General features: G+C 38.3%; 1 protein-coding gene across 8 annotated transcripts in view; it reads right to left on the bottom strand.

Moving 5' to 3' along the window:
* The window catches only part of TLK2 (tousled like kinase 2), a 124,325-nt gene that overhangs the window by 14,965 nt on the left and 94,705 nt on the right, over window positions 1-14,655 (bottom strand). For all 8 annotated transcript variants that reach the window (XM_061392269.1, XM_061392268.1, XM_061392272.1 and 5 more), the window contains 5 exons: window positions 12,575-12,641; window positions 11,429-11,526; window positions 9,755-9,836; window positions 5,560-5,651; window positions 923-1,012 (listed from right to left, as the gene is read on the bottom strand). In XM_061392269.1, the coding sequence (XP_061248253.1) occupies window positions 923-1,012; window positions 5,560-5,651; window positions 9,755-9,836; window positions 11,429-11,526; window positions 12,575-12,641 (429 nt within the window). The remainder of the gene's footprint in view (window positions 1-922; window positions 1,013-5,559; window positions 5,652-9,754; window positions 9,837-11,428; window positions 11,527-12,574; window positions 12,642-14,655) is intronic.

Genomic DNA, 14,655 nt, shown 5'->3' with positions numbered 1-14,655 from the left:
TTCAGATGTAGCATTAGACTCTGCCACATTTCATTCTAATTCTATGATGAAATCATACTGCTAGAACTTCAAAAGGCCCATCAGTGTTCATCAGCCTCACTTGACTGTTGCTTGTCTGTGGTATGCCAGCACCAGTTTGTACCAGTTTCTAAGAGCTGAGAGTTAAATTCTCAGAAATCTTGTGAGCTAGTTTTTAAGCCACTGGTAGGATAAATGGATAAACAAAAGGTAGTATTTCCATACAGTAGAATATATTTAGTCATAAAACAGAATGAAGTACTGATAAATGACACAAGAAGAACCTTAAAAGAACACCATGCTAAGTGCAAGAGGCCAGCCACAAAAGTTCACACACTACATGATCCATCTTATGAAAGTCCCTGAAGAGCTGATCTATAGACACAAAAAGCAGATAGGCGGTTGCTTACAGCAGGAGTGGAGTGGAGGAAAAGGGGGATGATAGAATAAGGTACAGGATTTCTTTCTGAGTGGAGAAAATGTTCTAAAACTGACTACAGTCATGGCCGCAATATACCTATGAATACTGTGTACTTTTAAATGAGTGAACCATATGGTATATAAACCTATCTCAATAAAGCTGCCCCCCCTTTTTAAAAAAACTGGACATGTTCAGAGTCTTATTTCACAGAAACTGGCAAACAGTACCCATCAGCCCTATGCCTCTCCCCTCCATGCTGGTTGTGAAACACTGACCAGCACACAACTGCACCCATCCTGTGGCCAAGAAATGTACATCTTGCTGGCCCCAATGTGAATTCAAATACAATCATTTGCCCATAAATACATTTGGCCCCCTCAGACAGTATTTTCTGGACCCAGCTTTAAATTCCATTCCATGAGTCATCAACACACTGCAAGAAAATAATATTTTCTGCTACGCTAGAAACGGCATAGTACTTACGAGTCAGTGTCCAGTGAAAAGTAATCATACAGCTTAACTATTCTGGGATGATCCAGTTCTTTGTGAATCCGGTATTCCCTACATGCATGCCTGTGAACCAAAGGGAGACATTCTGTATTCTGTTTAAAGGGAAACATTTAACATTTTGTACCCTGTCCTGTCTTTCAGAACTCTTCCAGGACCCTCCCAATTCATTCTCACACCCCCATTGCTCCCGCACATCCACTCCATTCAAGGCCATCTGGTCCTCTAGTCTTTTTCACCCCGTTTTCTCCACAGGTCTCTGCCAAGCTGTTGGGAAAACAGTAGGCACCAACTTTTATCCTTTGCAAGTTCATTCTGTGATAACCTTACCTCTTTTATATTGATACCCAAACAGCAGACGTTTAAAAATGATAAAGACAGCACTTTTTTCTTTTCTCTGAAGCTGATACTTTCCATCTACAAATGTTCATACCCTGGGGTTCCATCACAGGGATCAATTTGGTACGTAAACTCACTGAGTAAAAGGGCTGCTGGTAAGATAAGGCAATTACAATGCATTGGATTTGTTCTTCAATCCTACTCTTTACAAAAAAGAATTTAAAGGACTATCAGCATTACTTTCTAAGAAAATGCTAATTTGATAAAAAGTTTGAAACTATGGGAACCTTAGTTTTCTTAGAATAAAAGATGTTTTTTCATACATGTCTTTTTTCTTTAGTAAGATAAGGAAGAAAAATGTACTATGTAATCTGACATATTCATATACTGAATTTTAAAGAATAAAACTTAGTTCTTACTTAAAAAGAGTAATAGTATATTATTATATATATATATTTTAGGATATTATATTTTAAGTAACCTAGCACCATTTAGTTTGGGGCATTTTGTTTTAAGAGTCAAAAAAGGAAAACAGTGATGTTTTCTGAAATGTATTCCAGCATGTCAAAAATACACAGAAAGTACTCAATCGAAGAAAACTGAGGAACAACTAGGGGAAGAGGGAGGGGAAGAATAGGAATCTAAATGTGAATGAATGTTCTTCCCCAAAGAAAACCTTGTTTGATTAGGTTTATTTTTTAAGTGGCCATTTTGGGCAGTTTTGCTTCTTCATACGCTTCATTTCATCAGCACTTTTTCTTTAATTTTAAAAGACTTTTTGGCTGCTCTGAGTCTTTGTTGCTGTGCACAGGCTTTGTCTAGCTGTGCTGAGTAGGGGCTACTCTCTAGTTTTGGGGCTTCTCTGGTTGCAGAGCATGGACTCTAGAACGTGGGTTTAGTAGTTTTGATGCACAGGCTTATTAGCTGCCCAGCAGCATGTGGAATCTTCTGGGACCAGGGATCAAACCCATGCCCCCTGCATTGGCAGGCAGATCCTTAACCATTGGACCACCAGGGAAGTCCTCATCAGTATCTTTATGTCTTTCTGAAAAGAAAAACTTGTCAGCACTGAGTCGGAGCAGCACCACGCTTCCAATGCAGGGTAAGCAGGTTTGATCCCTGGTGAGGAACTAAGATTCCACATGCCTCATAGCATGGACAAAAAAAAATGTAATACCTCATTTCATTCGGTAAAATAAAGGTAGTACTGTTTCTAAAAAAACAAGTTCAGAAACCTATGGTCTAAACAGATTACTGTTAAGTCATTTCTCATTCTCACACACTAGAAATCTACCGTTCTCTGCCCTTTTAACTTTTTGATTTTGTGCATTTCAGAGTAGAAACCAATTTCTCCATGGAGGTATTAAAAAACTGAGGAAAATAAAGGAAGAAAAAATTATAAATTAAAGAAACTGTCACAAGTCCTTGCCAACTAAGGAAACTTTCTGTGTGTCATGAAAGGACCCCCCCCAACATCACACCGGGCTCTAAGGCCATTTGCTACAGTTCACCAGGCAGAGCAGAGGTTCTCCTTATATTCTTACATCCTTCATATGTTCAAATTTCAACTAAACGTCGAAGGGACTAATGCACTATAAATAAGGAAACAAGAAACTGATCCATTTAGTCTTCTACTCTAAGGAGATATATATTTAGACTTTCAGTAATTATATCCTAGAAAATTAGAAAAGAGTATCATACAAGAGTACAGATACAGTTATTTCTGTGGATAGCTTTATATGAAATTTTTCCTACCATAAATTTCTTAATATCTATTTTGGGAGGTTAAAGAAATCAAGTAATGCCTATTAATGCTTAATAATGCAAAAGCAAAACAACCAGTTTACTTCTATTACTTTCAGAGAAAGGAGAGGAAAGGGGGTGCAAAATAGAACTCTAAATAAAACAATACAACAGCCTTTTATTTTCTTTGAATTTTTCTCTTTTTCACCCAAATACATGTTCTGATTCCAGATGGGGGTGGAAAGTCATCCCCATGAAGGAAAAAGCAAGCAGAAGATCTTACTATATGCAGGTAACAGCAGTATTTTCATATTTTATAATGTGACCACAACACTGAAATTACTCCTCTTCAGCTTCACACTGACTTTTTGAAGCACTCTCTAAAATCTGTTCAGCCCCTGACATGTCTCCCTAATCTCAGTTCAAGGGGGTTAATGCCATATTGCTAATTCACTATTATTTATAGCCTAAAATTCCTCTGTTATGATTTATTATCACTTAGCAAGCAAAATCTTTCTAAGAAAGGTGGAAATGCTGTAAGAATTTTCCCACAAGGATGAATGGAGGTCACAAAAATTTTGCACCACCCGCCCCTCCACCAGTGTGTCTATCAACTGGGAAATGGCTCCTGCCCAGATGGCTCCACAGAAGATGCTCAGGAGTCGTGATTCCTGCCTTGGTGAGGAAGCAAAGAATAGGAAGGCAGCGCTGGGAGCTGGAGCTGAACCTCTAAGAACTCAGACACGAAACTACCCCCTTCAGCTGCTCTGTGACTCCATCTGGCAGACAAATGGGAAAGGAGACCCCATCCACACGCACCAGGACTCAAACAGCTTGCCAAGTGTGTCAAGGAGGTCCTGGTGTCCATCCCTCACTGCTTCAAAAGGCTACAGTGAGCACAACCCCCATGGGCAGTCACCACAGTCTTCGACCCCTGAGTTCTCTTTAAACTCAGCCTGAAAGCTGGACATGGAGACGAGGCAAAGTCTGTATAAATCTCTGCAGAGGAACTATCTCCTCAAGGTTCACCAAGGTCCATCCCTTGTAGAGTCAGCTGGTTTAGAGTTGGCAGAGCACACAAGCTGCAGAACAGGCTCCGAGGATAGCCGAAGGACACTGTGAAAGAGATGCAGGTACTGTTCCTATACCCTAAGGTACTCTTTGAGTCTCAGTATGATGAGGACATTTCTCACCATCTTCCTAACTGGTCAGAACATGTGGCTGTCCTCTCAGTGCTCCCTGGCAACTGCGGCCGCGTGCCATTTGTCCCTGCCTGTCGAGTGCCTGGAATGTACCTGTAGTAATGTAACTGCTCCTCAAAAGCATCTGGACTGCAGCCGCCTGTCACACACGGACACAGGCAGAGTGCCATGCACAGAGCACACAGCATCCTTTTTCCCACCTCTGCTAAGCGCTCTCTCTCCTAACGCCACAGGAACCTTCTCTCCTCCAGCACTGAGCACCTCTGCCAGCCTGCACAGAGCAGCAAGAGTTCCTGGGTCCCTCATGAACAGTAGCCATAAGGCAGGAGTTGCCTTGCTCCAAGCCTCAAGAATGGGTTAATGATGTAGAAATGTTTTATTTTTCTACTAAGATTTAGAAGCCACCTAAAAGGCTCTTCAAAGTCCACTCTTCTGCCTTTTTCCTTCCAGAGTACTATTTATAAGAGAAAGCAAAAGTGCTTTTATAGAATGGAGGTAGACTGCTTTCTAGCAAAAGGGGCTGTCTCTTCTTTCAGGGGTAGGATATGTCTAACACAGTACTTGTTACTACAAAAAGGAAACAATATTACGGCCAGGGGAGATTCTAACAGAAAAGTCTGAGTGGCCTCCAAAGCAAGTGAGCTATAACTTCAATGTTCTGAAGCTCAGGGCAGAGACAGGCAAGGGCTGATGTTAGTGGAAGAAAAACATTCCTACCTGCACGTGTAAATTCTAAAGAGTCACCCTCCCATCCTGCACCCCCAGTACAGATGAGGGCTGCCACAATGGCATCTAGAAAGGGGCAAGCACAGCAAGTGGGACACTGAGGACAAGAGCTCTGAGACGGGAAGCCTGTGACAGGGGAGGCGGGTCCAGCACTGAGGCCCACACTGAGGGCGCCAGCGCCGCATGGTCTCCTCCATGATGAGACTGAGGCAGCAGCAGAAGCCCCGCCCCATGCTCCCCGGGGTCCCCAGGCCACTAAAGAACGCTCTCACATTTTCTACAGACAAGCAACAATGATTTATGAGGCTTTACTTATTTATTATAGCTACTTTTAGAGGCACAATGGAAGGGGAGGGTTAAACACATGGGCCTGGATTAAGGGAAGTCTGGATTTAAATACAGGCTCAGCCATTTTTTAGCTGTTACTCAATTCTGTAAGTATCAATTTCCTTATCAGTAAGATGGAAGATTTATTTACTCTCCAAGGACAGTTATGAGGATTAAATGAAACAACAGCAATGCATGTAAAGCTCTTAACACAGTGCTCAAACTACAGCTATTAATACTAAATTTTGAAAAATCAGATACTCTAGTATTACTTACTTGTGGTAATTCTCCTTTTTCTCATCTCTCCAGTTTTTATTTAACTGGTGAATTTTCACAGCTACGTATCTTTGTTCTGTTAGATCAAATGCCTATAAAGAAAAGGAATAAATTATACTGTGGATAATGCTAACAAAAATTACAGGCTACTGACCAGAAGCTTCTGTTTAACAGACCAACATTTTCAAAAGTCCAAAATGCGTTATTAAATAACAAGGGCAGTGGAGAGCACACTTCCTTCAGAGTTGTAATCATCTTTCTTGAAACTTGTGATGAGACAATCGAGAAGTCTCCAGACACACTGGCACCAAGGGGTTTAGAAAATAAAACCTAGCATATACAATAAACAGAAAGACAGTCCATGCCTTAACAGTCACTTCTAAACAACTCTCTTTCTGGATATCATCTACCCTATTTGGGACCTTTCTCACCTCTTGGCTCTTGTCCCTTAGCTGGTTCTGGGACTTGACATTCTTCAACAGTAATTCCTGCCACGTTTTTTTTTTTTTTTTTTTTTTTGTAAATATTTTTTAATAGGCTTTATTTTTAGAGCAGTTGTAGGTTCAGAGGTCCTGCCACTTTTGAAATGCTAGGGTCATAGACTATCTGCTTTCTTAAGAAACAGGACACACCTCTTTGCTAAGTTTGTTTAATTGCACCCCTACATACTGGATAAATAAAAAGTAATTTTGGACCTCAACAATGTCAGAAGCTAGTCGCTTATGCAGCACTGTCCAAAAAAAGGGACATGCTTTCCCCAAAGGCCACCACTGTTGGCACAAGCTCCAGATCAGCTCAGTGGTGCTAGATTATGGGGTTAAAAAAAGATAACAGATTTTCAAGGACGCCTGGCGTACATCACAATTTGAAAAAGTAAGTAGCATTTTACAACAGATTTCCCCAATACAATTTTTTGAGGAACTTTTTTAGAATGAATTTGGCTTTAATGTCCAAACTAAAAACTTACTGCTTCAGTTCCAATGCTATTACCACCTATCTGCCAGTTTCCACAAACATATGAATAGATGAAGACAACAGGCAGAGGATATACAGTCCATGAAGAGTGGTGATTACTCTACAGATCTTTTAAAAGACAAGCTACCTCTAGGAAAGCACAGGATACAAGAGAGGCCTGCTTATAAAAGAAACTTCTAACACATACCAAATTTAAACCAGTATTTTTAAAATACAAAAACCATTCAATTCAAACAGAGTATCTTATTTCACAGAAATGGAAACTTTTGAACTCTTTTTCTTACAGAGTCTAAAGTCCACCTGTATGCATGTATCCATCATGGTTTTATAGGAGGGAACCATTTCAAGCCATTAAAAGCCAGATTAAACATCACCTAATTTGTAAGAGCACCAATGAACTACAAGTGTCATTTTTTCCTATTATCAAAACCTATTTCTGAGTTCAAGACACTGTGATTCACCAATGATCGAAGAAGGGCTACATGGAAGACAGCAAAAGAATACATTGATGTACATATTGTTATAAGAAGCATTTAGACTTCAGAAGTGTTAAAATGTTTGAAGAACAGGAAAAAATATGAAGAAATCACTAACAAGTGAAGCACCAAAAACCAATTTTGATGATTTTAAAAAAGAAATAGTCCCACTTCTGGGTATACAGCCAGAAGAACTGAAAGCAAGATCGCAAAGAGGTATTTGCACGTGCGTACTCAAAGCAGCACTATTCACAACAGATAAGAGAAGGAAGCAACACAAATGTCACCTGACAGATGATGAATGGATAAAGAAAATGAAGTATATATAAACAAGCTCAGGGTTATCCAAGTTTAAAAAGAAGAAAATCTTGTCACATGCTCCAACATGGATAAACTTTGAGAACATTATGGTAAATGAAATAAGCCAGTCACAAAAAGACAAACACTGTGATTCCTCACATGAGCTACCAAAAAATAATCAAATTAATAAAAATATAAAGTAGAATTATGGTTACCGGCAGCTGGAGAAAGAAGGAAAAGGACAGCTGCTGATTAGTGAGTAGAGCTCCTGTTCTGCAAGATGAAAAAGTTCTGAAGATCTGTTTCAGAACAACATGAATATATGTAACACTACTGAACTGAGAAGACTCTTGAGAGCCCCATGGACAGCAAGGAATCCAAACTAGTCAATCCTAAAGGAAATCAACCCTGAATATTCACTGGAAGGACTGATGCTGAAGCTCTAATACTTTGGCCACCTGATGCAAAGAGCTGACTCATTGGAAAAGGCCCTGATGCTGGAAAAGACTGAAGGCAGGAGGAGAAGAGGACAACAAAGGATGAGATGGTTGGATGGCATCATCAACTCAATGGACATGAGTTTGAACAAATTCCCAGAGATAGTGAAGGAAAACGAAGCCTGGCATGCTGCAATCCATGGGGTCACAAAGAGCTGGACATGACTGCACGACTGAACAGCAACAACTGAACACTTAAAAAAGGTTAAGTTAGTCATTTTATGCTATTTGTTTTTTATCACAATTTTTAAAATTACCCCAAATAAATAATAAACTAAGTATATGACCCAAGAATGAAAACTAAACAGAAGGAAGATTTGAAAGCAAAAGTCAATGAAAACAGAACAAATCAAATAGTAGATCTGATCAACAAAAATAGAAAGTTAATCTCCAGAGGAAAAAAGAAACACTAACTAACCTCTGGCCTATTAGTCAAAAGATACAAAAATAAACATTTCATAAGAGAAATAACTTATAAAGTATGGAAATCACGATGAAATAGGATGATTTTCCAGGAAAAATGAATTATCAAAACTAACTTAAGAAAAGGAAGAAAGTCTGAATGGGTCAATATTTGTAAAAGAAACTGAAAAGGCTATTTTCCTCTAAAATGACAACTACCCAGCTGATTTTATGATTTAGCACTAACAACTTCCACGTAGCCAACATGTAATGCAAAACACTCCAGAACATGGGAAAAAAGAAGTTTCACAACTCCTGGAATAACTATGACATCAAAGCTAGACAATGCTGCCTGCACATAAAAAAACACTGTAAGCCAATACCACTTATGATCATAGATTAAAAATATGAGCAAAATACTAGAAAATGAAACCCAGCAGTACACTAGAAATATTATCATAATTCTGGAAATGGGAAGTGATGATACTTTCATGACACTGTACATGTAATGCCACTGTATACTTAAAAATGGTTAAAATGGTAAGTATCATGTATACATCACCACAATAAAAAAATTAACATTAAAAAAGAGAAAAAAGAAAAACTAATGTTTTTATCTGAAATAAGTATTTCACTCAAAAGATTTTCTATATAAAAATTCATATGGGCATAACATAAATCATTAACAGTATAGGCTACAACTTAGAAAAGAGGGAATTACTAGGGTCATACAGTAAAGACAAATTAATAAACTAACTGGGCATTTAAATGCCAGGTGCCAGAAACAGAGAAATTTAAGGAGGTTGTGGTTGGTGTATTTAAAACAGGCAGAATTTCTCATTCACGGAAAATCAACTGGAGGCCACAGTAGCCTGGACTTTGCTGGGCCAACTGAAGCACTCTAAGCCAGGACAATCCTTCAGCAAAACCAGTGTTACTAAACACTCTGACATGGAAGATGCCAACACTTTAAAAGCAAAAACCAGGTTTTCAAAGAATTAATTTTTTAGTACATCTATTTTAAACATTATATATATACATATATATATATATAAATTTTATTAGAATAAAAGTAGCATTCATCTCTAACAAATACAGATGAGGCAGAAAGTACAAAACCAGAGTAAAAATCACCACTATTCCATTACCCAGAAATGGTGCTATTTTCTGTTTGTTTTTTTTTTTAATCTGTAATTACTCTTCAAACTTGATAAACAGGGTAAAATATTGACTCCTGCTTAGTCACAAGTTTACTAGAAGCAGTTCTCCCAAAGATAGTTGTTGTTTAGACTCTAAGTTGTGTCTGACTCTTTTGCGACCGCATGGACCATAGCCCACCTGTCCATGGGATCTCCCAAGCAAGAATACTGGAGTGGGTTGCCGTCTCCTTCTCCAAGGGATCATTTTGATACACAGGTTCTTAACAGTTTGGAATTTTGGCCAGTAGATATCAGTCACAATTCTATCACTATTTTAAATGTTTTCTAAGTTTGTAATAACCAATAACTTAACTCTCAGTCTCTATACCCAGTTCCTCATACTTACCTTGTAAACTTCACTGAAACCTCCTCTACCCAAAAGATGTAACAACAAATATCTGTCATTTAGCGTTGGATGATCTTTAAATCTGTGGAAACAGAATATAAAACAACAACATTTTGAGGTCAAGTACTACACAATTTTCCTTGTTTGTGAAATTTCCAGAATGTCTGACGTGTTATACAGACAATTACAGATGCTGCCAACAGTTTGGCAATCACCGCAATATAGCTAATTCTGAGCACAGGAAAAACTCTATGGTTCAAAGAGAAGGCGTTAACTATGATGAACAACATTAGCTGTGGAGTCGTGAGACCCAGGTGCCAGCTGCAGCACAGCCACAATTAGACTAGTGACCCCTGTTGACTTCCCTCTCTTTCTGCCCTGCCATAAAGGAGGGGGGTGCAGGGCTGTACACTGGACCAGGGATTTCCAAACTGCTACCAGGGTCCGGCAAACCCCTCAAGAACCACACGTCCCCTCCATCCAAAAACATACAATAAAAACCCAAGATAGTTTCCATGGCCTTAAAATCAGGTCTCATTATAAAGTGAGTCACATGCTCTACGTGCATTCATTTTCTCTCTTTACATCTTCATGATGTAACTGTTTTCCCCATATAGGATTCCATCTTGTATCATTTTCTAGCAATAAGATAAAGAAATGAGAGATTCCGGCAAAAATAACTTTTAGGTGTTTCTACCTAGTTCCTCATCAGCCCTACTAATAATCCTGAAAGTATTTTGATTTTGAGACAGTGGCACACCTGTGGAGAGAGGTGACATCACTGCATAGGATTTCACTGTGGAGTCAGAGCCACATCTCAACTCTTTGTTTGGCCACACTAGTCGCTAGACAAGTTAACTTAATTTCTCTAAGCCACTTTCCAGATCTATGTATTGAAGATGACCTACTGCAATGGGCTACTGTGACAACTAAACGACAGAACACAGGGGCACTTAGCACTCTGCCTGACACAGAGAGTGCACAGTAACGGTAGCTACTGTTGCTGCCACTTATAGAAAGCAAAGTCCATGGCTCACTCTGGCCAAACAAAAATATACAAGCTGTAGCTATGCCAAAACCTCCATGTTTCAGAATTAGAAAAATGTGGGGGGAATAAAAGGATTATCGTTAGAAGCCACTTGCCACTTACAATCTACTTTTCACAGTTTTAATTCCTTAAATGACTTACAAAGATGAGCATTTATCTACAATTAATGTACTGAACTTGAGTCTTTCTTAAAAATCTCAACACTTCAAAGACCTGTAAAGGTCATTCAGAAACTGAGTGTCATTTTCAACCCAACCGTCTTTCCACACCACCCCACCGCCACCCTAATGCTTCCGCTTCAGTAAGGCTAGGAGGGTAAATCTGAGCACACAGTGTACCTAAACCATTGGCGACTGCAAAGTTACATTGCCTTAATGAGCTCTATGTGCGTAAAAGTGCTGTTTGTATAAACATATAGTTAATATATAACCCTAATATATTTATATGTATTTAAACCAATGAAAATCATAATTTTGTTCATAAAACGTATTATTACACCTACAACAGAGTTAAATACACCATGGAATGGTTTACCAAATTTACAATAAGCAAAAATATCATTCTGGACAATTCATGTCAGAAAGTATTCAGCAATCTCCAACCCAACATACCCCCAAGTTGCTTACTGTGAATTATCTTCATTATGTATCCTTTTTAGTTCCCTGATATGTAGATTTCTAACCCTTTCTAGCCTTTCCAGCTCTGCCTGGATCTCTGCTTCCTCCTAAAGTGAAAAGGAAAGAAACAGCTTAGAACACAGGAAACTTTACCTTTTTAGACTCTCATTTCAAAAACAAAAGCAGACATCCCTCTTAAGAAAAGCTGAGATGTTTTCCACTGAAAAAGATTTTTTTTAAGAACTGGAATTTTAATCTTAAATATGATCCCACAGCAAAATAATAAATAAAACTCAAACCATACAGAGAAGAACAGCAGGAAAAGTGAAAAGCTTCCACCCTCTCCATGGCCACTCCCCAGGTACAATCACTGTTAAGTTCCTTGTGTAAGTTTCCAGAAATATTTTGTATGTATACATACAGGCATGCAATCTTTTTTTTCTTTTTTTTAAAAACACAAATCAGGTTTTTAAATCAGGTTTTAAAAATCAGCTTCTCTAACTGGTTCTGTTCTATAACTGTGATTCTACTTAGTGCTTTTAAATTCCACTGATTTAACAAGATCTGAGAAGGGCAGGGAGAGATGATAAGCACACCTTAAGAGCAATCTATTAAATACGTATTGATCAACTTCCTGATAAGCAGCACCCATCAAAAAGCACACACTACTGAATTTAAGAGACGAGTGACCTATATCAAAGACACCTCTGTGAACACTGTCAACACCAAATTCCACGTGGGTGCCTCTGTGTTACAATACGGTTGGTGTGCCACCTCCTCTTCTCAGCCAGCTTAGGTGACAGACAAGAGCTGCTATGCATTTACAACAGCACAGTAACTTCACTTTCAGAACTGTCTGCTCTTACTTCATATTTATTTTTTACTAAAAAGATAATCACTTGTGGGGACCTATGAGGCATACAGAATGAAATATCAGTATATCATTGGTGGAAAAGGCACTCTCACTGGGGGCTTGGAGCTGACTTGCAAGTTGAAAGACATGAACTCCATTAGAATACAGGTGTGACCCAAAGTAACTATTAATGATTTCCACAGGTATGTGAAGCTATTATTGCCCAAATGACCAAACAACTTCAACACCAAATGTAAACTAAAAATTCCATTTCTTCAGACACATTTTCGCATTATACTTACCTTTTTAAGATGACCTAATCTGAGTTTGAAGATTTCTTCTTGTTCATGGTATTCTGCTAATGTTAACCTGGAAAATAATGACAGAAATTTCAGTAAATTATTTGAAATCATATTTAAAGAGACATGCCAAAGAATACTATACAGTATATTCACTTTAACTTAGTTAAAATGACCAAATGATAGATTATCTTGCAATTCTTTGACAAGAGAAAACTGTGATTTATCAGATGTGATGTATACAAAGGACTTCAAAGCTGGAAGTCTATTAAAAAAAGGTGAGAAAAATAAATGACCTCTATTTTTACATTACTTATGAGATGAGTTTGGTCATATACCTTATTCAGATGAAAATCCATTGGAAGAGGTAGCCAAATTATATGTCTAAAAGTTTTTTAAGGGGGATATTAATAAGCCAACATATTTGGTTATTTTTGATAACTCTTGGACTTTGATACAAGGAGAAGAACCTAGAGGACAGAGTCCAGGATCTGGAGTCTGAGGACTAGGGTTCACAATTCTGACCATGTGACCTTGGGCAAGAAACTTTAACCTCAATTTCCTAAAAACACAGCAAGCAATGATATCTATCTAAAAAAGCTGTTGTGACTATTACAATGAGAATATGAAAGGAATCTATACTTTGTGAAATCCTACTCAACACAGTTCTCAAAGGGCTGACTTCATGGGTGATCATTTCATGTTCTACCTACCCTGATCGCATCCTCATATCTCAAGAATGAGCATGTAAGAAGTGATAGCTTACTCCTCCATCTTCACCCTCTTCACATTCTAGAAGCACACACATATACTTCAAAATTTTAGATGTCACTGTTTAGATATATTCTAAATAGCAGGAGAAAGAAGAAACAACTATCCTATCAACCAGGAAGAGCTACAAAATAGAGTCGCTGAGGTCTGACTAAAAGAAGATAAAAATAGCAAGAAATACTCCCATCAGGGTTCACACACCTATCTTTCCATAGTTGCAGAAATACTTACATCTATTATCCCATATCATACCAGTAAAAAAGGGAGAAATGAAAAAAATCATAGCTTAGAATTCTCTCTACCTAAAACACGTTAAGTACCAGGAAAGGATAATAAAACCCATTCCAACACAAGAGGAATATTTTTGGCTTCTGGCCAAGGGAATGAGCCATGGATACTTAATTATTAAAGACTAGACCAAAGGCCTTCCAGCTTGGATTTTACTCAGGACTCCAGATGGCAACTGCTTACTTACACTCTACTGGCTTAGACCGAATTCTAATTATTATTCTATGGCAAAAACAAAACAAAACATAACAACCTGTGCCCACTTTGCTATTTCTAAGCCAATGGTTTTATTCATTGGCATGAAATAATTTTCAAATAATACTGGAAGAAGAGTTCCTTCACAAAATAAATGTAGGAGTTATGAAAGAAGACAATAATCAGAGTAATGTATACAACTTTTGCCTGAAGAATTCTTCAAAACTGGGTTCCTACTTGAACATTTTTTAAAAATATTTTTTTTTATTTATTTGGCTGCTCTGGGTCTTAGTTGCAGCATTTGGGATCTTTAGTTGTGGCATGAGAACTCTTAGCATGTGGGATCTAGTTCCCTGATCAGGGATCAAACCCAGGTCCCCTGCATTGGGAGCAGTCTTAGTCACTGGTTCAGCAGGAAAGTCTCCCACTTGGACTTTTTGAAAGGGGATATTGCTTAGAATCTAGTGAAGACATTTTCCAGACTTAATCACTGTGCATACCTTTATCACGATACTTAAAAGTGACTATTAGTTTATTCATCTGTTCATTTTCCCTAAATAAACTGTGAGTCCTAAGGCTGGGCTGTCTCCTTCAGCTTTGCACCCTGGTGTCCAGAACAGGGCCGAACCTATAATAAGCATTTAACACAGACTTACTAAATGAATGTCAAGGAAAAGGCTCCCCAAGACATCAGGTATGTATTGGGTGAGGACTGGTGTTAAGCCAGCTTTCTCACTGGAATGAAGAAAGATACATTTCTGGGATGTCATGAACTTTTAACAATGGTAATAAGTATTTTTATACTTGAAGTGGATTATGGGTTAATATGT

This window comes from Bos javanicus, chromosome 19 (genome assembly GCF_032452875.1).
Source record: "Bos javanicus breed banteng chromosome 19, ARS-OSU_banteng_1.0, whole genome shotgun sequence".
Taxonomy (NCBI): Eukaryota; Metazoa; Chordata; class Mammalia; order Artiodactyla; family Bovidae; genus Bos; species Bos javanicus.
The sequence above is the reverse complement of the archived record's forward strand: the minus strand, read 5'-3'. Positions and strand labels throughout refer to the sequence as shown.